General features: G+C 35.6%; 1 protein-coding gene and 1 long non-coding RNA gene across 3 annotated transcripts in view; one reads left to right on the forward strand and one right to left on the reverse strand.

The window, feature by feature from the left end:
- The window catches only part of LOC146997150 (uncharacterized), a 145,468-nt gene extending 122,096 nt beyond the window's left edge, over positions 1-23,372 (reverse strand). The window contains exon 1 of the long non-coding RNA XR_015041154.1: positions 23,236-23,372. This is a non-coding gene — a long non-coding RNA (uncharacterized LOC146997150). The remainder of the gene's footprint in view (positions 1-23,235) is intronic.
- LOC118188484 (uncharacterized) overlaps positions 1-24,184 on the forward strand; it is a 94,496-nt gene that overhangs the window by 56,496 nt on the left and 13,816 nt on the right. For both annotated transcript variants that reach the window (XM_085816798.1, XM_085816799.1), the window contains exons 5-8: positions 2,466-2,681; positions 7,019-15,508; positions 20,232-20,798; positions 22,602-22,805. In XM_085816798.1, the coding sequence (XP_085672924.1) occupies positions 2,466-2,681; positions 7,019-15,508; positions 20,232-20,798; positions 22,602-22,805 (9,477 nt within the window). The remainder of the gene's footprint in view (positions 1-2,465; positions 2,682-7,018; positions 15,509-20,231; positions 20,799-22,601; positions 22,806-24,184) is intronic.

A 24,184-nucleotide genomic window follows, 5' to 3' on the forward strand; every position in this document is an offset into this window, starting at 1 on the left:
CGCTTAGATTGCCTTCAGACGTGACTTTGGATTATGCGCTAGTATGTATGTACAATTAGTTTTCTAGATCTACTTTTAAAGTTGAGAAAAGTGCACTCATCCACCTTGATAACTATTAACACGTTTTATACTCATTTTAAAGAAACCAGTCATCCTATACAATAAAATCTTACAGGTGTTTTTTAACGCTACCTTTTGTTTTGCGAAAAAGGAAGTATTTCTTAAATTGAATAATGATTCATGAATTTTAATCTGCTTATCTTATACATGTATATAACATAAGTCGCAAACCTATGGTCCACCATTAAAGTTCTGCTGGCTCAATCTTAGTGAAAGTGCCAGCATTCTGCATAATGCAGAAACCAGCCTTTAAGAAATGGTTTGGTTTACTTCGAGGGCAAACTTACTAAGGGAAGAGATGCCTTCGTGGAGCTCTTTTTAAGGGGAACGGACTCGATTAACGTTACATGGGAAAAACCGCAAAAACGTCTATGCAGCTATCCGTTCGCCAGCACTCTACTCAGGTCGAACTATTAGTGTTTAGTGACTTTAGCGCTCGGCAACTAGAGGCCTCTTTATAAGTCTTAATGTAATGTTTGAGTCACCATACAAGAATAGAATTTCCCGGATGTAGGTTCAGCAATGATCAGAATTTGATTTCCTCGTAGGCCAATGAAATATATGCGGATCTAAGCTTCAGATTCAGAATACTATCAAATTATTCTCTGCTTTATCATACTTTCTATATTAAAATCAGAACATTATGTATTGGCGGTTCCTAAAATAACCCTGTCCTTGACTGGAAGTCTGGAATAAGTGCAGAGGGTCTAGTGTGTAAATATTATTTAACGTTTATTTCCATCCAAGGGGAAACACATAATTGAATAGGTTTCATTTTTTCCTGAATACTTACAATAAGTAGAAGCCAATCCAAAGATCTGCCAATGCAAATTTCTGCTACTTTCTGACTAAAATTATAAAATATCCTTCTCAATCCGTTTTTATATCGAGAAAGCTGAACTGTAGATCATATTGTGTTAAAACAATAAGACAGAGGGATTATTTTAAGTAGAGGGTTTCCGTGAAAACAGCACCATTGGCTTTTTTGTACTGCACTAATTACTACTACTTGAGAGTTCAGAAGCTCAATTTCGAGTTTGATGAATAATGAGAAGTTACATTAGATAAGCATTAGTTTATCTCAAATTTTGCATGAACTCGTTGTGTTGTAAATAATAATAAAGCCGAAACAAAGTTCTCTCAACACTTTAGGAACTGCTGAAGTATTTTCATATTTTGAGATCGAATTTCAGTCGGAAACTCTTCGCATATGTTGCAGGATTTCGCAACTTGTTTTACAAAAATAGTGCTCGTATAAGAAGTGAGGGCTGACATATAAAATGTTCGCGAAAAGATGGGTTGTACAAGCATTAACTTCTCAGGGATGATAGGGCGCATCTGCTGGACACTGACTTTAGGGTAAATGTAAATTTTGTTTCATAAAGAAATTTTAATTCTCATATACCTTTTATTTTATTTACCTCATAATTTTAATTTGCAGCTAACCATAAATATTGTCAAATGGCTACATTTTTCAGCTAAAGAATTTAGATGGAATATACTCTTCAAGAAATTAACATGATTCTTCAGACTTGGGAAAAGGACGAAAATGATTTTTACACTTTATTTTCTCAAAATAATGATCACTGAATGATAATAGCAATCTGACTTTAAAATATATTTTCCATTTTTCTTTCAACATTAAACTTTGCTGTTACTATACGCTTTTAATTTTTTACCAACAGTTTAAAGAACTTTTGAATGCCGTAATATGCAAATAACCTATATGACCTTTACACAAAGCTTTTCAAAAGTAATTAAATTGGATCTCACGTGAAGTGATAAAAAGATACTGAATTTCGAAAAACCATAGGTAAATTGTTGCTTCAAATTTAAAGAAAGTGGTTTCTCTTTTTAATTGTTCCGAGGAAGAAAAAAATTTCTAATACTACAAGCCTGAATGAGCAAAGTCGCGTGTATTCAAATGAACCAGCTTCATCTGATGAGACCATCTGATGATGCGCGTTTGCTAGATTTGGCGCTTTTGCGCATACATTTTCGTTGCAATTGTTTTACGGTCCTCAAAACGGAATAGTACCTCTTTATCTTCCTAAACTAGTTCGCTTATGAGGGAATTCGTATTATTAGTTTAAGTTAACGAAACTATTACGTAAATTTTGCTTTTTTTCACTTCCATATAAAGACTTCAACTATTTTAAAAGTCGAACGTATTTCTTACGCGCATAATCCCAAGAAATTGATATTTAAGCATTTAAAAAGGATGAAGAAAAGTGACGCATAAAATTCTGTTTATGATGTTTAAAAGAGTTTACAGTAACGCTGATCATGTATCAAACTGACGTAAATTTGAATAATCTTTTCATTACTTTTCTCCTTCTAATTAGCTGGAGCAACGGACTTGCCTCCATACCAGACCGGCGTTCGCTCTGACGATATAGTGTGTGAAAGCAATAATTGTTCATGCATCTATCCGAGTAATACGAGTTGCTCTCAATACTATCGGTGTGAAGATGGAATAGCCTACGTCGAACAGTGTTCGGAGGGACTGCTGATGAACCCTGAAACACTTACTTGTGATTATGCTGAAGACGTGACTTGTGGTAAGTGGCCAAATATAGTTCTTGTCTGCTTTTGTTCGGAAAATTACTTTCTGTAAAGAAATTGTTTTATTAAACTTTAAAAAAACATTTCTAGATTGAAGAAAAACGAAAAGCGTTTTAGGGGATATTCATGCATCTGCATTGCAAAACACGAAGCAGCGAATATGCATGATTACGAGAATGCAAGGAAAACGGAAGCCCGTAAACCATTAAAAAGCAATTTTGTGACCAAATGTACCTTTTCTTATGTTATATTGTTCGTAAATTTTTGAAGGCCGAAAAGTAAAACACTATATGAACATAGGATTTGTTCCGTTATTATAAATGTGCAGATATATATACTTACAAATATATTTCCTGAAAACATGTATTGAATAAATTCGAACTTTAACGAGACAACATTATCGTCGTCTGCTCTTTTCCAACATGGCAAAATGTTTCTAAACATAAATACTATATTGCTTAGATTAGTTGTTTCAGTAAGAAATAATGACATATTCTAAGAAACTTTTTATTGACAGTTCTTTGAAAATACAAACAAAATTATAAGAAGTAACACCAAAACATTTAATTTGACAACAGCCAACAGACCACATCTGCTACATGTAACCTTTTATAGCAAATTGTTTGGCGTGTGCTGTCTTTTAACGGAAAAAATCCGAAACAAATTACAAGTTAGGAATCGGAATTTTCTTTTTGTATGCCATTAAAACTGTGAAAATTTAGTAAGTTGTACCTAATGGAATTTTTCACATGAAACTGGAAACCAAATATCACAAAATCAAACTATTTAACAAAGTTTCATTCAAACATAAACGTTCTTCTGGATAAAATGAAAAATTTTATTCGCAGAGGATAAATGTATATTACCTAAATTAAAAAAAAAGGAAAATATTTCGAGCCTGGTAGGAAATGATTCTTTCCAACGAATATTCAACTTTTTTTTTCTATTTTAAAATTTCCTAGATGAATTATCTTTAGTTCTTTCTAGTGCTTGAAAAACCTGATAATGTGGTTCTTTAAGAACACCAAACTATCAGTGAATGACTAGTAATAAAAACATTCTGTATATGCTCACTTAAGGAAATTTACATTTATAAAAAGTATTAAGCAAGTATAAGTATTTATAAAAAGTATTAAGCAAGAACAATTAGAGGCTAAAATCTACATACCACTCATTGCTGTTACATTTGATAAATCATACCCATGATTGATTTCACAGTAATTGAAAGGTGTACAAAGCAATAAAATGGAAGATTCTTTGGTCTGATTAGAAGGAGTGATATTAAAGTTGAATCTACATTTTTGAAATTGTTGCTTTATGGAAAAAGAAAACCCTATGAATAAGGTGGCTTTGCATTAGAACATTTACTTTTTAGTACTTTTTTCATTAGAACTTTTTTGTATGGAGTATGTAGGGTGATCAACTAATTAAGTATAAAGTGAGACACCAAGCGACAAATATTAAGAGTAATATTCATTGAATTGCTATTACAATATAGTTAATCTCGAAGTGTGTGATTTCCGGTACATATTACTGAAATACTTGTTAGCGACTCTTTGTTAAATAAGTTATTGTAAACGTTATTGCCAAATTAATTTCAAGATAAATTCTATTTTATTTGTATCGGTTAATATGTCGCAAAGGCTAAAATGAATAATTAAAGTGCACATACTTAACGTTCTGCTTATAAAAGCCATTTTAATTTATAGACCTAAGAATTTGAGAGCATTAAGAATCAAATACTAATCAGCTTACTTATAACAAAAGATAAATTTTAAATTGTTTCTGAATATCTTTACGCAACTATTTTACCATATAACTACGGTTAAGTCTGTTGAAGTGTTTCACATCTTGAGTTTTCTTATTCAGACTCAATTTAAAGGAACTAAAGTTTAATTTTGTTAAATATTATTACTGCAGAGTAGAATTCGTCAGTAAAATGCATTACCAAATATGACATTTTTAAGAATATGAATGTTAATTTAGAAATTTACCGAAATATATGTGCATAGATATTGAATGTATTGATACTAACATTTCTGAAATATATATATACATTGAGTTCATATGGGGATTGTTCATGGCTTATAAGCACGACCATGTGGTTAAGTATTAGGGAGCACTCGGCAGAAGTGTGTTTACACGCATTTTCTTTGCAATTCAGGTTGTTAAACGAAACTAATATCAACGTTACCTAAAGCTATACTTATGGCTTAATACATTTTTGTTTTTGCATTTTGGAGTTTATTGAATTCTAAGAGCTCCATCCAAGTTAACAAATTTCTCTAAACAAAGCTATATATTACATATATTAAAACCTCACTTGTCAGTATCATGCATTTCTTGTCATAACTCTTGCACTTGTATACATCGAGTAATATTAAATATTTATAATTTGTTGTATAGAACAAAGTTGAAAAATATAAATAATAAACCGTATTCTTAACAAAGCTTTTTAAAATAAAGATAGAGTATATTATTCTGTTGTATAGATGCAGTATATATTTCTATCTCCATGGTGCAGAATATGAACTTAGTCTTATGAATTTTCAGATGTTCAAACTGAATAACAAATTGACTCTTTTGCAAAAAAATCGAAACACCATGAAGGATGTGGCTGTTTTTGATGAAATTGAATATGTGTGTAACTCATATACAGATAATAAAATGATTAAAAAATCAAGGTTCTAGTACCTGCTCACGGCTCACAATCACCCATTGAATGTTCATATTAGTAGTTGGTCGAACCGCCCCTGGCGGCAATGCATGCTTGAATTCATCGAGGCAAGGAGTGGTAGAGGTTCCTACTGTCATCCTGCGACACATTCTGCCAGACATTCATCAGTTTTCGCTCCAGATCTGCTATATTTTGTAGTGCCCGAATCTGGCGGCCTACCATGTTCTAGACATACGCGATTGGTGAAACGTCTGGTGACCTTGCTGTCCATAAAAGAGTATCAAACGCACGGAGACAGTCCAGAGATATGCGAGCGGTATGTGAGTTGGCATTATCTTGTTGGAAAATGTCCTCAGGATGACGTGCCATAAAAGGTAGTGCAACCGGCCGCAGGAATGTATCAATATATCGTTGAGCTTTTAAAGATGTACGGAGGAGGATTATAGATCTACTGTCATAAGAAATAGCGCCCCACACCATCACACCAGGGGTTATGGCTGTATGTCTTTGTAAAATAAAGGCTGATTGGGGACGCTGGCCACGAACACGGTGGTCATCTGCTTCCTCCTTCACAAAGCGGGATGCATCGCTGAACACTAGACGATGGCAGTCTGAGGGCAGTCATGATGAGCGGCTGCGACACGACTTCAGATGACTCCGCCGATGTTGTGGGGTCAAAGGCAAACATCTTAAAGGCCTCTGTGAGCGTAACCCCGCCTCAGACAAGCGCCGTGAGATGGTGGACTGTACCACGGGAGGTATGGACGTGGCTGTAGTGCGTTCAATAGACGACAGTGATACCGTTGTCGGGCCTGGCGAACAATCATCCTATTTTGCCTCGCATTTGTGACCTTTGGCCTTCCAGGGCCTTCGTTTCATCGGCAATTTCCTTGTAGCAACTATTGCTGCCAATATCTCTGCACAGAAGTGTCTGTACGCTGCAGGTGGCGGCCTAATGCTCGATATACCCCCCGGCTTCACGCAACCCTACAAGTCGTTTTGTTGTCTGTAAGGTTTTCGATATCGTCCTAATGGCATCTTTAGTTGATTCTTTACGGTATTGCAATGGCAGCAATAAAAACGATAAATCTTCCGCCTCTGTTACTGGTTTTATACCTTGCGAACTGCGCACTAGAAATTGCGTGCTATGATCGCAATTCCTGTTCATTTATATTGAACCTTTGATCATTTGCATGCTCGATCAAGATGTTTTTACATACCAAATTTCGTCACTATCTCAAAAGTCCTTGTTGCTTTGATTTTTTTTTGCAAAAGAGTGTATTAAAAAATTGAGCCATAGATGCCTGATACGTATTTTAATATGTTAAGCAAGTGCTGAAATATCATGCACTTTTCAAATGCATTTCAAGGTTTGGTCATATGTTTGGTAAAAATACGTTTTAATAAGGTACATTCAAATGCTACTAAAAAAATTTTTATCGGAAGCAAAACTAAAAATGTAAATAGTTGAAAGTTTTCGAAAATAGAATTTAATCATAATGACTAGTGTAAAGTTATATCACAAAGTAAGCATAATCATTTAATCACATGTAGGGGACAGAAATGAATTTATTGTAAATATTTTATAAAAAAACCATTCAGTAAAAACGAAATTTACGCAATTTGTTAAAACGACATCTTTTTTTTCTTTTTTAGATATAACGCCAAGTTACGACACATCGTCTCCAACCATAACAGCTTATTACCTATCTTCAGGTAGTGACCTGGAAGACGATAATGAAATTCTTTCTTCTACGACAGAGGAAGAAATAAATATTGAAAGCGAAGAATCAACTTTATATCCTACATCAGAAATAACAAGTGTCATCGGGCAAAGTACATTCATGGATGGAAATACAGGTAATGATTTCGACGAAAATGAAAGAGGAACTACTATGATACTTACTTCTGAAGCAGAATTTAGTGGAAACACAATTGGTGATGATGCGGTAACACCTTCTGAATCGTATTCTCTACCAGAATCAACTGATGGCATGGCCTTAACAGGAATACCTGTAAATGGTACTTTCTCGCAGCCTAGCACTGCAATGCCTGACAATATAACTAGTGAAGATGGAACTTCTACTTCCTTCACACAGACAGAACGAGATCTGTTAACAACAGTCATGAGTACCGTAACAAAGTACTTCTTTAGTGACAAGGCTAGCGAAACCACTTCAGAAACATATCCTGCAACTAAAGAAGAAACGTCGGAAAATGATTTAGAAACGGATGTCCAGTCTGTTTCAACATCTGAAAGTATTACGTTTACCGCAATGCCATATAAAACACCAGTAAATTCAGAATCCACTTTATCAGTATCGTCAACTTTAAGTTCTGTTATTACAGGAGAATCAACAGTAACGGAAATTTCATCTGCGATTACTACAGGGGAAAGTGAGTCTTATTTTGATTCAGAAAAGACTTCCAGTGAGAACGGCCAGATTACAGAACATGTGACGCCTGAATCAAAATCAACTTCGATGGATGATATCTCCAAAAGTACAATCCATACTTCTCCAACTGAATTCATAAAGTCTGAAGACAATTTTTCTCAAGAAACTACCAGTTCTCGCATTATTGACAGCTCAGTAAAATCAACATCTCCAGTATCAGTTGTTTATAGATCTACAGACTCAGAATTATCCTTTGATGATACTACTGCAAACGATAACTCTGTATACACAAAGGATTCATCAACAATATCTCATGACATTGTAGAATTATCTACACTGCATATAAATCAGACTCAAAAAACAAATTCTGATGAAATAAAAGATACATCGAATTTACCTGTTAACTTTAATGTTACAACTGCACCTGAAGAAACGCCTACTGGGACCACTGCAGTTGAAGGCAGATCTGAAATTATGACAAATGTACCTTCAATGGAGATTACCGATAATTCTGAAAAGGAACGCGTTGGTACTGATGCAATAAACGAGACAGCAGATAATGGGTTTGATATCACTACGAATTTCATTACTTTGACATCAGAAACTCAAGATCCATTTGCAAATTCTGACACCTCTGTTACAAAATTAACATCACCTTCCAAAGATGCATCCCTAATTAGCACAACAGGTAGTCAAGATACCTCAACCTACAGTGATATCATAGATTCTAATCCAACAAGCGTTATATTTACCACTGAAAGTATTATAAGTACCAATGACAGCAATATCATAGATTCTAATCCAATAAGCGTTATATTTACCACTGAAAGTATTATAAGTACCAATGACAGCAATACTGAAACTGCTACCCTTCAGTCTGTGTCTGATATTCGAAACGATATAACTTCGGATTCGGCATCGAGTTCTCCTACTGTATCTTTTACATCTGAAACTGCCTCAGAATTGAGCACTGCTACTGAAGGAAATGCACAATATACTCCTAACGATATTGCTAAAGAAATAAAGGAAAATGAATCGGTTGCTACCAATATAATATCAACGAATTCAGGACATATTGATTTGACCACAAAATTCACTGAAATATCATCAGAAACTCCAGCTTCTACAACAACTTTTGCAACAAAATTCACTGCACTTCCTGTAAGATCTTCCGGCTTTAGTACGGGACCAGAAATGGAGATTTCAACTAATGCTCGCACTGAAGCTTTTACTTCAGAGACGGCATACGAAAATTCCACTGAAGACACTACAGTATCTAATTCGGTATCTAATTTACGCACCGAGCCTTTTTCATCTGAAACTGCTCCGAAAAGGAGCACTGTAAATGAAGTTGCGCAATATACTACACCAACCGAAGCGGATATTATTAGTTCAGTGGAAACGACTGGAGAAACTGTCCTTGATTCTACCACAAAAGTCACTGAAACAACTTCTACTATACGGTTCACTTCGCCTTCTAGAGAATTTTCCAGCATCACCTCGGAAACGGATATGTTGACAGTTAAAAACCCAACAGTGATCACTTCTACTTCCAGGAGTGCAACATCTGGAATTGTGACAGAACCTACAGCTGATTTTGATGAGTCTACGACGGAAACCCGATCTGAAATTTCTGTGTCTGAAACGATGTCAGAACTGCGTACGGAGACTTTTACATCTGAAACTAGTTCAGAATCTATACCAACGATTACAGAACATTTCATTGATTCTACCACAGAATTAACTGAAGCGACATCAAAATCACAGAATCCGACTTCTATCACGAAATCGACTGCTCCTTCTCAACAAACTTCTACTTCTGCGGAGTTGGAAACATCAACAAATACACAGTCACCAAAAATTACTCTCATTACTAAAACTTCTACTTCAAATGTTATGACACCCTCTAATGAAGTTGTGTCGGAAACTCGACCTAAAACATTAACATCCAATTCGGTTACGAACTTTCCCTCTGATTCTTTCACTTCAGAATCTATCACAGCAGCTGACATCCGAACTACTTTTAGTAAAGAAACTACTGAAACTGAGTCAGTTGATATTAGTTCCGTACCACCTACTACAAAACGTGTCTTTGATTTCATAACAGAATTCCCTGAAGTGACAACAGAAACGCAGAATCCGACTTTTATCCCAGACCTCACTATATTTACAGAAAGAACTTCTAGCATTATTACGGAATCTGAAAAAAGTACTTTAAGAATTACAGAGCCAACAATAAACCCTTTTACTAGTGCAAATACAGGTTCTGTGGTTGTGACAGAAACTCGCACTGAAGCTTCTACCCCGGAAACCGTGACAGAAACCGCAGCTGAAACATTTCCTTCGGACACAATGCCGGATCTACATACGGAATCTTTCACATCTGAAACTAGCTCAGAACTGAGCAGGACAGCTGATAATATTGCACAACATACTACGCTTAGCAGACAGAGCACTGAAACTGAATCAAGCACAGTTTCTTTTGTATCAACAATTACCGAACAGTTTATTGATTCCACTACAGATTTTACTGAAATGACAGCAAGATCGCAGGATCTGACATCTGTTACAAAATTCACTGCATCTGCCCTAGGATCGTCTACCATTGTTACGGAATCTAAAGCAAATAATCTAACGACAACACATTCTAATGATTCGAGTACTGTATCTGATGTTGTGACAGAAAGTCTCACTGAAACTAGTTCTTCAGATGCTGTGACAGTAACTCAGACTAAAACTGTATCCGAGACTGCATCAGAGACCTCGATGCATGAAACAGTGTCGAATTTGCGCACTGATCCATTCACCTCCGAAACTGCCGCTGAAACGAGCAGTACAGGTAAAACAAATGTAACTAGTGAGAGCACTGTAACTGGGTCGGTTATTATTTCTTCCTTACCAGCGACTATTTCACTACCGACATCTGTTATAAAATCCACTGTCTCTTTTCCAGGTTTTTCGACTATTACTACTGGATCAGAAACACATGCGTCAACGAATATGGGAACATTCACTTCTACTATTGAAGCTGCTACTTCAGAAGATGCGACAGAAGCTAGTACTGAATCTGCTACTCTAGAGACTATGACTGAATTCCAGAGTAAAACTTCTCAATCTGATTTGGTATCGGATTTGTCCACCAAGTCTTTAATATCTGAAACTTTTCCACAATCGACCACTGTAAGTGAGGATCTAACACAATATGCTACGACAGAAGATATTGGAGGAACTTCTGAAAATGGGTCAAGTACTATCACTTCAGCGTCAATGGCTACCGAAGGTTTCATTGATTTCACAACAGAACTGCCTGATGTGATATCGGATACAGTAAATCCAGAATCTATTACGAAATTCATCGCACCTTCCCAAGGAATTTCTAAGACCGTTACGGATTATAAAACAGATATTTCAATGATTACACAACCTGTAACAATCACTTCTATTACTGGAAGCACAGCATCTGCAGTTGCGACAAAAACACTCACTGAAACTGGTACACCGAAGATTGTGACGAAAACCCAAACTGAGACGTCTACTTCTGAAACAGAGTCCGATATATTCACCGATTCTTTCAAAACTGTAACTATCTCGGAAATCAACTCAGCAACTGAGAGTATCTCACAATATACGACAAAACGTATTACTGGAGAAAACACTGAAACCGAATCAGTGCCTACTTCAGTACCAACTGCTGCTGACCAATTCATTAACACCACTACAGAATTTACTGAAATGATATCGGAAAAAAAGAATGCGACTTCCGTTACAAAATTCACTGCTACTTCTCAAGGACCTTCTAGCAGTGTTACGGACTCCGAAGCAAATCCTTCAGCAACAATAATTTCTAATACTGAAAGCATAACATCCGCTGTTGTGACAGAAATTCTCCCTGAATCTTCTACTCTAGAAACTGTGACGGAAAAGCGAGATGAAACGTCTCCCTCTGAAAGAGTAACAGATTTTCATACAAAGTCTCTCACATCTGAAACAAGAGCTGAAACCGAAACTCCAACTGAAGATATTTCACAATATACTACTAAAAGCGGTATTAGTAAAAATGAAACTGAATCAATTACTATTATTTCAACACCAACGACAGCAGAACGGTTGGTTGATACAACCACTGAAGCAAAGAATCCAGTTGCTACAAAATTCACTGCGCCTTTCGAAAAGACTTCCAGCACTACCGCGGAGTCAGAATTAGATATATCGATAACTGAAGAACCAACATCATTCATTTCTACTGGAAGTACAGCATCTGCAACTGTTACGGAAACCCGCTCTGAAACACCTAATCTAGGGACAATTACGGTAAGCCAAGAAGAAACTGTTTCAGATTTACCAACTAAATCTTACACAGCTATCTCAGAAAGGAGCACTCCAACGGAAAATATTACACAATATACGACAAAAAGTATTAGTACAGAAAACACTGAAACCGAAACAGTCAGTGATTCAGTACCTGTAACTACCGAACGATTGATTGAATCCACTACAGAATTGATTGAAATGACATCAAAGACAGAGGAGGCGATTTCCGTTACAAAATCCACTGTTATTTCTCAAGGATTTTCCAGCACCGATACGGATTCGGAAGCAAATATTTCAATGATTACACAGCCTATAACAACCACCTATATTACTGGAAGCACAGCAGTTGCGACAGAATCAGGCACTGAATCTGCTACTCCAGAAACTGTGACGGAAACCCGAGGTGAAATGTCTCCTTCTGAAACTGTAACAGATTTTGTTACCAAGGCTTTCACATCTGAAACAGTCACTGAAACCGACAATCCAACTGAGGATATTACACAAGATACTACTACAAGCAGTATTAGTAAAACTGAAACTATTACTTCACCAACAACGACTGCAGAACGGTTGGTTGATACAACCATTGAAACAAAGAAGGCAATTGTTACAAAATTCACTGCGCCTTTCGAAAGGACTTCCAGCACTAGTGAGGAATCAGAACTAGATTTATCGACAACTGAAGAATCAACATTTATTTCTACTGGAAGTACAGCATCTGCAACTGTTACGGAAACCCGCTCTGAAACTCCTAATCTAGGGACAATTACGGTAAGCCAAGAAGAAACTGTTTCAGATTTACCAACTAAATCTTTCACACCTATCTCAGAAAGGAGCACTCCAGCGGAAAATATTACACAATATATGACAAAAAGTATTAGTACAGAAAACACGGAAACTGAAACAGTCAGTGATTCAGTACCTGTAACTACCGAACGATTGACTGACGCCACTACCAAATTGATTGAAATAACATCAAAGACAGAAAAGGTGACTTCCGTTGCGAAGTCCACTGTTACTTCTCAAGGATTTTCCAGCACTGATACGGATTCGGAAGCAAATATTTCAATGATTACACAGCCTGTAACCATCACTTCTATCACTGGAAGCACAGCATCTGCAGTTGCGACAGAAACACTCACTGAATCTACTACTCCAGAAACTGTGACGGAAACCCGAGGTGAAATGTCTCCTTCTGAAATGGTAACAGATTTTCTTACCAAGGGTTTCACATCTGAAATAGTCACTGAAATCGACAATTCAACTGAGGATATTACGCAAGATACTACTACAAGCAGTATTAGTAAAACTGAAACCGAAACTAAATCAATTACTACTACTTCACTACCAACGACTGCAGAACGGTTGGTTGATACAACCACTGAAACAAAGAAGCCAATTGTTACAAAATTTACTGCGCCCTTCGAAAGGACTTCCAGCACTAGTGAGGAATCAGAACTAGATTTATCGACAACTGAAGAATCAACATTTATTTCTACTGGAAGTACAGCATCTGCAACTGTTACGGAAACACGCTCTGAAACTCCTAATCTAGAGACAATTACGGTAAGCCAAGAAGAAACTGTTTCAGATTTACCAACTAAATCTTTCACAGCTATCTCAGAAAGGAGCACTCCAACGGAAAATATTACACAATATACGACAAAAAGTATTAGTACAGAAAACACTGAAACCGAAACAGTCAGTGATTCAGTACCTGTAACTACCGAACGATTGAATGAATCCACTACAGAATTGATTGAAATGACATCAAAGACAGAGAAGGCGACTTCCGTTACAAAATCCACTGTTACTTCTCAAAGATTTTCCAACTCTGTTACGGATTCGGAAGCAAATATTTCAACGATTACGGAGCCAAGAATTATCACTTCTACTTCTGGAAGTACATCTGCTGTCGTAACAGAAATTCGCACCGAATCTGCTACTGCAGAATCTGTGACAAAAACCAGATATGAAACGTCTCCCTCAGAAACAGTATCGGATTTGCATACCAAGCCTGTAACACTTGAAACAGTGACTGAATCGAATAATCCAACTGAGGGCTTTACACAATCCACTTCAAGCGATATTAGAAAAACAGCTGAATCTATTACTATTATTTCAGAACCAACGACTACGGAGCGGTTCATTGATTCAACTACGGAAACAAAGAAGCCAACTGTCACGACATTCACTGCGGCCTTTGAAAGGACTTCGGGCATTACTGCGGAATCAGGAATAGATATATCAACGACTATAGAACCAACATCATTCAGTTTTACTACTGGAAGCACAGCTTCTGCGATTGTGACAGAAACTCGCACGGGATCTGCTATTCCGGAGACTGTCACGGAAAATAGAATTAAAACAGTTTCAGATTTATTTACCGAGCCTTTCACAACTAAATCTATCTCGGACTCTAACACTGCAACTGAGAGTATTACGCGTTATACAACAAAAGGCTTTAGTACAGATAAAACTGAAACTGAATCGGTCAAGATTTCCTCATTACCAACGAGTACCGACAGACTCATAAATTCCACTACAGAATTTACTGAAATGACATCGGAAACACATAATCCTCCTTCAAAATTTACTGCGCCTTCTCAGCAAGGATCTTCCAGTACAGCTACAGAATCGGAAACAAATATGTCAACGATTATAGAGCCAAATATAGTAACATCTACTGCTGAAAGTACAACATTTTCTGTTGTGACAGCATCTAGCACTGAATCTGCTACTCCAGGAACTATGACAGAAACTGCAAGTGAAACCTCTGCTTTTGTTACGATGTCAGATTTGCATACGCAGCCTTCCACATCTGAAACGACGTCGGAATCGAAATATATCACTGAAGATGTAACGGGATATACTACAAATGATGTTAGCGGAAAGAGTATTGAAACTGAACCTGCTACTATTACTACTGCAGCAACGACTCCAGAGCGGTTCACTGATTCCCCCGCAAAATTCACTGATGTGACATCGGAGACTAAGAATTCGACTGAAACTTTTGTAACAAAATTCACTGCATATGAAACTCTGTCGTCTAGTGAGTCAACAGCGTCAGAAATACATACCTCGATAAATACAGAACCAATAACAAAGTCATTTACTGATGAAAACTCATTTGAGACTGTAACAATTTTACCCGTAGAAACATCTACTTCTGAGACAGATTTGGAAACACGTTTTCAATCTTCTACATCTATAACATTGTCGGAATCTGGAACCGTTTCTGAGGTCAAGGAATCAACTACTATTTCAACGATGTGTTTGGATCCCAATGGAATGTATCCACATCCAACGGATTGCCAAGCATTTTACAAATGCACAGAAGGCGTGCCTGTTCTATCCTTGTGTGTCGGCGATGAGCATTTCAATCCTAGAGATCATCTTTGTCAAGATCCATGCTTAGCTCTGTGTGATAATACTATTGGTAAGATAAACATGCTTATTTGATCTTTCTGGTAATTTTTAGTTCTTGGTTAAGTAGATCACTAAAAGTTTACTACATTTTAAACTTTGAGCTTAAGAATTTTAATTTTTCAAAATCAATCTCAAATTTCAGCCGCTTACTTTTTACATGAACATCGATTAAAGTTGCAATTATTAATGTGCAAATTATGTTTCTAAAATGCAATGTGCATGTGTGCATTGCATTTATTACTACTGGAAGTACATAAATTCTTTCCGTCAGTAAATTATTAAATATTATTGATGCATGAGCTTTTCAAGTGTTTCCCGAAACTCGCTTTTTTTCTACCGACTTTTGTGTTTAATAATTAATACAAATCATATCAAATAATTTATTTTACTTTGTTAAAAGATAAAGCTTTATGATACTACTCAATGGATTTTATACTATTTGAATGTTATAAATAGATACCCTATTTTATCGTTTAAATTGCTTAGTAATTTTTTGTATTTAATCTGTATGTTTTAAGAAGAGTTTGCATACGATAAACAAGTCATTTCTACTAACCGATGTTTCTACGTACTTGTTTATTAGTACTAGTACCACCGATATCTTCTCGAAGGTTGTCATTGGGGAAAATGTCTAGTATTCACGTTTCAAACATAGAAAATTGTGGAAACATCCATGCAGCCAACACATTCCTCATAGAGCAGGTATAGTCAACCTGGTCCTTACAAGTGTACGAATTAAACTTTCCACAGTGGGCGGTGGAGGTTATCCAGAATTCCACGGTGTTCCACTGTAGAAATTATACAGAAAGCTTCTTCCATTGGAGGATTAGATTTTCTTAAAGGTTTTGATTCACAAAAAATTAGTGTTTAGTTAATGATTTTAATCCAATCCTACCTAACTCTTTTAAATCTTGATTATCCTAATTTTTCAATTTTCGTTAGTATTTCTACAGCAAATGCTACTTTCTCGTCTCTCTTGACTTTCTTAGGGTATAAATATTTTCGTAACTTGGTTTCTCAGTTGCAGATTTCTTTGCTCCTGATGAAGAGGGACTTTGTTCGCCCTCGAAATCGATAGTTTCTATACTAAAAATCTACGCCTAACACAGGTTGTTTCCCTTTTATGATTTATTTAAGGCGTGCTTCTCTTCAGCCCACAAATTATTATAAAAGCTGGAAATTGCTTCTTCAGAAGTCATTTTTGTCCTTGTGGTCATTTGTGGAGGCGGAGATAGTCTGAGGAAAATAATAATCCGGTGAGATTTTGAATAGAATTGTAGTACAGTATAGAATAGCGTGTATGCAATACTCACTAGAAAATCTGCTTTCTCCATCTGATGATGTTGAAAATATTTATTACCAAAAGTATAGCAATGTATTCGCGGGTACCGGTCAATATTCAAATACCCATATTTCGTTGTACATGTTTTATATTTCATAGTTAAATATTAAGCAAAATTGATGCCTATTTTTAATGCACAGGTGTCGGCCTTTCTTCCAACAGTAACTTCATACGAAAAATAAAGTACAGGGTGATTATAATTAAAGTTTAAGTTTCAAAATGCTATAAAAAAAGAACCACTCATGAAAATGACGTCAAAATTGAAAGGAATGTTATTGAAGAAAGCGGAAATCGTATGGCAGAAGAAAAAATTTAGTTTCAAAAGTTAGCAACAGATGGCGCTGCAAGCGGAAGAAGACGTAAATTAAAATGCTAGTTAAATTTCAGTGTTATAAAGCCGCCAGGTACCAGGCTGTTCCTCAATTCGCGTCTCAGATGTTCGCCATGGGTGTTTCACTGCAGGACCGCGCTCTGCTGGTAAAGCTGTATTACAAGAATGATGATTGTGCAAGAGTAGCTCTGCAAAATTTCAGGAAACTGAAAGGTATAAAAGAAGGCGTTGGTCCAATGAGTGTCGTAGGTCTAAAGAAAATGATGCAAAAATTCGAAACGACAGGTTCGTTTGATGTGCAATCTGGTAGAGGGAGAAAACGAGTGCATTCGACGGTAGTTGAAGAAGTGGCCACAGCATTACAGGAGGGGTCGGCCGGTGGTGTGCAACCGTGCAGTGCACGAGGAATTGCTCGAACATTTGACAGGTCTACGAGCACGGTGCTGAAAATTGTACGAAACATCCTGCAATGCTATCCGTACAAAATTGGCCATGTGCAGGAGTTGCTTCCGTCTGACCTGACAGCTAGGGAGACGTTTACGTTAGAATTCCTGGCTCGCATGGAAGTGGATAATTAATGGCCGTGGAAAATTTTGTGGACAGATGAAGCCCATTTCCATGTGACAGGATACGTGAATACCTAGAATTGTCGAATATGGGCAACAGAAAATCCACTGGCAACGCACCCCGTACCACTTCATGGTATGGTGTGGCTTTACGGCATCATTCATCCTACAACCATATTTTTTCGAGCAGACGGGTGCTTCCGGTCCTGTTACCGAAACCGTCACTGGTCAGAGGTATGCGTCTCTTTTGCGCAACCACGTGATTCCAGCTCTGCAACAGCGTGGATGTGTGGATGAAATCATTTTTATGCAAGATGGCGCTCCTCCGCACATTGCACATCTCGTGAAGCAGCTGCTGAGGCGCCATTTCGGAAATGCTCGAATTATCAGCCGTCATTTCCCTACAGCCTAGCCGTCCCGATCGCCTGATCTTACTCCGTGTGATTTCTGGCTGTGGAGATATCTGAAGGATGTTGTGTTCCGTGCTCCAATTGCAAATTTAGCAGAATTAAAGGCACGCATTCCGCAACACATTCTGAACATCACCCCGGAGACACTGCGATCCGTTATGGAACATGCTGTTTGTCGCTTTCAACTTGTTGCACACAACGGTGGACACCATATTTAACATATTTTGCGCCAGTCTCGCGACAGTTCCGAACTTCTTTGATGAATGGTTCTTATGCGGTATGTCGCCACAAAACTCTTGAAACCGATTTGTCCCTTTCGATGTGATATGTACAGTCATGCAAATAAAATTATTCAACAATTCTAATTTATCAATGCGTTTTAATGTGTAACTTCCACCTTAGCCGTTGTTTTACGAATCATTTCTCGTTTCTCGTCGTGATTCTGTCGCTTACAGCGCCATCTGTTGCTAACTTTTGAAACTAACTTTTTTCTTCTGCCATACGCTTTCCGCCTTCTTCAATAACATTCCTTTCAAATTTCACATCATTTTCATCAGTGGTTCTTTTTTTATAGCGTTTTGAAACTTAAACTTTAATTATAATCACCCTGTATTTTAAATTCCGGTTAACATTTATTCACATGCATTACCTGTTGATAAATCTGTTCTAACAATAATGATTTCTTACTGAGTATGCTGAGTTATCGAAAGCGCTTTTCAAATGTTCTACCTTGAATTGATCCAAATCGTCTTCTGATGAAGGGTATATAGGTTTCCCATCTGCAGTATATTCCTGAGTAGATGAGGACCTTGAGCCTTACGTATGAAATTTCAATTCCTAGTCCTAGTCTATTTCATGAATGTTTCAAGAGTATTACAGCTATTCCTTATATGAATGATCCCTTACAAAATTTTCAATAATTTTATTCTGCATTATTTTAATAACATTTATATTAGATGCTTGGTTTTATATACACATTTATGAATTATGTATTCATTACACAAAACTCCAAATACCACTTAAGCCAACTTCAATTTTATTTAAATTATTTCATGACAAATATACACGTAAGCGCCATATTTTGAATGATGAATTGAGAATGATGCCTAATTCATTCCAAAATTAATGTTTGTTGAATGATACCTAATTCGTCATTATCATTAATTCCATATCAAAAATTGATATTTAAAATGTTTGTTCATAAATGCATTTGTCTCTCTCAATTAAAGACCGGTGTCTTTGGAATGTCTGTTTTATCCTATAATAAAATATCTCAGATCATTTAAGTTATGTGATAAACATGGGGAGTAGGGAAACAAATATCATGCTATTGATTAGTTTCATGGAATTTTCACTGCAATTAGAATATGGTTGAAGCACCATTTGTCTCGAATCAATTGATATGTAAAGTTTTTATATTTAACTTTAAAAGTAAAAATTTACTATTTTAATTGATTTCTTAAAATTTAGTAGTATTTATAAAAGCCGAGTATGCTTAAGAAATTTATTTTAAAGGTCGTTTTCGCAAATTAAGATCCAAATATAACTATTAATGTTGAATGAAGTTTATTAATCCTCCTCATACGAAGTTTTTCTAATTTTCTCAAGTCACGGTACCCGGAACAAGAAAATTAATTGCTATTTAAAATCAGGTTTCATGTGATCTTGCTTAAACAACTATATCTCCTAGTTTCCCTTCCCAAAATTGATCATCTCTCTTGACCTAAATACTGGTGGTTTTACTAGAAGGAAAATTCAGGAACTGATTTTTGCATTAGAGCATTTATATGGAAAAACTTATATATATGATGAAGATGCATATGCAGTATTTTGATTTAACAGTAAAAACGTCGATTATTTGCTATACGAAGAACATGTAAATGTTCCAAAAACTTGGCTGTAATATTACATATTTAGAAATTTTATTGAATAGAAAAAATTTTGGCCCCCTCAAAAAGTAAAGTTAGTAGCGAAAACGCATGTTTTTTGGACTGTAGCAAATCTAATTAGGCATCGTTTAATGTTTTATTAACTTGATTGTTGCCTAATACAAGCTTATTAAATTACTTTCCATTTTTAAACAGACTGCTCAGGTATGACGCAGAGTCCTTCAAGTGTGACAACAGAAGAATTCTTCCCTTCTGATGATATCAGCACGACACTTATGACTGAAACAACAAGTTACAGAAGCTCAACTGCATCCAATAACGAGATTTCAAGTACTTCCATTGTCAGTGAAGTGACTGCAATAGATGATAACAGCACCGAAATCAAAATATCCACTTTATTAACATCACCTGAAAAGTTTACTTCCTTTCAGACAACTCTAGAGATTGCCAAGACCACTTTATCTGACATATCGAGCACAGGATCATCTGAAGAGACAAATAATTCTCCAATCAGCGTCCTTAGTACCACTGCAACTGGGCCATCAAATTTTATGTCTACCACAGTGTATGATATAAATAAGACTGAATCGCCGATATGTCAGGATCCAAATGGTTTATATCCCAACCCAAATGACTGCAGGTCTTTCATCATGTGTATAGGCGGTGAACCATATGAAACTCAATGTGACGAGCAATTGCATTTCAGCCCACTGACAGAGCATTGTGAATTTCCTTGTATTGCAAAATGTGATCCTACACTTGGTAAGTTTTATAATTAACAAAAATAACATTCTGAAGGTTTATATGTTTATTGTTTTTCTCTCTATAGCTCTCATTATCTATGTAAAAATAGAACACTTGGTCGTGGTAGATGACTGCATAAATTTCGAATTTGTCTTAAGACTTGGTCATTACACTTTTATGCAAATTTATTTCTTGTAATTGTTAAAATTCAGTTGCAGAACGTGTACATCATATCCACAATAGTATAAATATTTTCTCAACTGTTACTTGTAGACATATTTCCAACTTAGAATTTTTTTTAAATCGCGCAAATATTTGTTTTGGCATTTTTAATTAAAACTTTAATTTGTAAAAATTACGAAATGTAACTAACGTTTCCATGGTCCCTATAGTTATGTTTAGTAATAGCTCATAACTCATTCTAAATGTTTTATTCGATGCGAAAAAAAATCACTATTTTAAAATCTGAGACTATTCAGAGATCCTACACAAAATGAAAAGTGAAATATTTAAATTTTCACCGTAACAAAAAATGAAATATCAGTTCCTGAAACGACTGCGAATGAGTTAAATGACGAGTATTAATAAGTATTGTCGTTAAACGTTTTATTCAATACAGCAGATATTATCAGATATGTTTTAGTCATACAAAACTCATGTTATGGAAAATGTAAGCTTCAGAATTTGCGCTTAGTAGATTCGCAATATTTGCATAAATTTAAAACGAAAGTTTATACTTTAATGAATTCTTGTTTATCAGATTATGATAAAATTGCAGAAATCCAAATTAGAAATTTAACTGTCGGCTGCAGCGTAATGTATCAAACATCTTCTGCATCTAAAGAGTCTTACAAACCAGGCATCGTAAACCTATTTTTAAACTGTGCTGCGGGTCAAAATCAACCAAAATGTGTGCACTAAGCAGACGTTTCAGGTCAGTGGTATTTCCACTTTAGAACGGTTTTTATTGATCAATAATAATTCTTAATGACATAAATTTTATTGAAAATATGCGCTACGATTTAAGCATAAAAATTAAAATTCAGATCATTTTTATAAAAAAATGAAATTTTTTTTCGATATCAATGGCTGTCCTGATGCAGGATTTGAGACGTCAATTTAGTGAAGTCGGGCTTATAGTTAGTCGTCTTAAGACTAATATAAGCATCTGAACTTTCGATAGTTAAGCTGCTCCTGTTCTTACCTAAAATAAGTTTAAGGTGTGAAGATATTTGCTCGCATTTATAAATTGAACTGAAAGCGAACACAATGGCAAAGCCATTTTTGAGAATTATGGATTATCGATCGGTGTTGCCAAACTTAGTCCTTCAAATTATATTACAATTATCTTTTAAAACTAAAAACTCATATTTGTTACTGCAACTTTGTGATGAAGCATTGTTACTGTTATTTATTTTCAGATTATTTGCGGGTCATAGGCTGCCAAAGGTCTAGTATAGAAGGTTATTAAATATAACCACAAGGAACAGAGACACCGTTCAAAAGTCTTGCTTTATTTTTTACAAAATCATTTTTCAAGTTTAAAAAAGCCTAAATAGAAATATTTGCATCATTTAAAACATTTTTACAACTGAAAGTATTTACGATTAACGGTTGTCAAAGACAGCATAAGAACTTTTATGGACACGGTGTTATAACAAATGTGCGCTTTAAGCAGTATTGACTTTTACTAGGAGAAATCAATTTATTATAAACAAATTTAACTGTCGGAAGAGATGCATTGATGTAAATTGTACATCGAGAAGTATTGCAATTCATTTATACTAATAATTTACCTTTAGTTTTATTATAAATTTTCAGATTGTTCCTCCACAAATCCACCGATTTTAACTTCAGCTGTGCCTTTTATCAAATGTCCACAAAAGGATTTCTTCCCTGTATTTGAACAGTGCTATTATTACTTCGACTGCGTGGACAGATTCCCCAGGATTCAAAGTTGTCCTGTTGGCTTAACATTCAATGCTACGACGAGAGTCTGCGATTGGCCAGAAAATGCTGAATGTGGTAAGTTACTCATTGTGTTAAATATTTAATTTCTTTCCTATTTAATTGGATTACAATAAATTACTATGTACAAGGTAAAAGTAAAAGATAACAGTATTGCTCAATGTATGACCCACGTGTCACAGCGAAATCCGAGGAATAATACGATCCAGGCCGTGAAAGAATTTTTTGAACTCCGTGGTTTTAAGAAATATCGATAATTCAATTCGCGTTCTCAGAATGGTGAATAAACGGTGGGGCTACTTATTTGTTGACAGTTTTACCAAACATGACAGGTTTATAGACATAAGATATTTAAGAAGAAAAACTGATCTTTTTACCGCATAGGCATCTGAATTTTAGTTTCAATGAATGCGGAAAACATTTAGAAGAAAAATAAATCAAAGAAGGGAATCTAGGAGATCCCCGAGATCTTTTAGAAAGGCCATACCTGAAGAAGTAACCACCATCAGCGTTATCTCAGGTACTTGAGATATCCAGTATCCCCCTTTCTTTTCACTTGGTTTCAAGTCAAAACTGTGCTGTTATAAGCCTTCTACAATCTCTTCAGCAAGAGGTACCTATGTTAGTTAAATGTCAATACGTTATATGTTAAGTAATTGAGCTTTTCTTAATTAAAATAGATTACGCAAAGTATAGAGACTCGAGCAAAAATTCATTTCAGCTCTGATTTCTTGAACACGTTAGTTTTCCTTATTAAACATCAAGTGAAAATATTGCGGTTTATTTTTTAAATCATTGTGGTATTAAAATACTGTAGTTATACTGTAGTAATATCTTACCAGCTTAGACCAAGCTATCCAAAATTCTTAGCTCTGATTTAATAGAATAAAACCTTCTTTAAAACAAAACGAAAACTTCATGAATTGTTTTAGCACTTCTAATATTAATCACTATTCATACAGATTTAAATGCAACATTACAAGCAACGTATTTCATAGACTAATATGAGAGCATATTCACATTATCATAATAGAAGTCAACATTATTTCAAAGGCAGGAATTCATGCCTCATTCAGCATTATCAAATTTGAATAATGAGTAACGGAAAATATTTTGATAATTCATTACTAAGTTTTTCTTCCTGTTCGATTTTTGAAAAATAAACTTTCCAAAGCTTTTCTTTTCAAAAAGTGAAATAGGTATTGCTGATGCTTCTCATTCTCATATGCACGAAATTCAACTAATAAAGAACCAAAATGATTCTGCTGTGTAACTTTCGTAACGTATATTTATAATTATGCATATGTATTTGTGTATTTTTGAGCATGTGTATAGATATGGATAGATGGAATGAATGGATAATAAAATATTTAAATATTTTGAGTGCTAGGAAGGCCTTCCTACCTAAAAATAAGCACTAAAGAACCTGAGATTAT

Source organism: Stegodyphus dumicola, chromosome 5 (assembly GCF_044657685.1).
Source record: "Stegodyphus dumicola isolate Sdum_Otavi_A_Nest chromosome 5, ASM4465768v1".
Taxonomy (NCBI): domain Eukaryota; kingdom Metazoa; phylum Arthropoda; class Arachnida; order Araneae; family Eresidae; genus Stegodyphus; species Stegodyphus dumicola.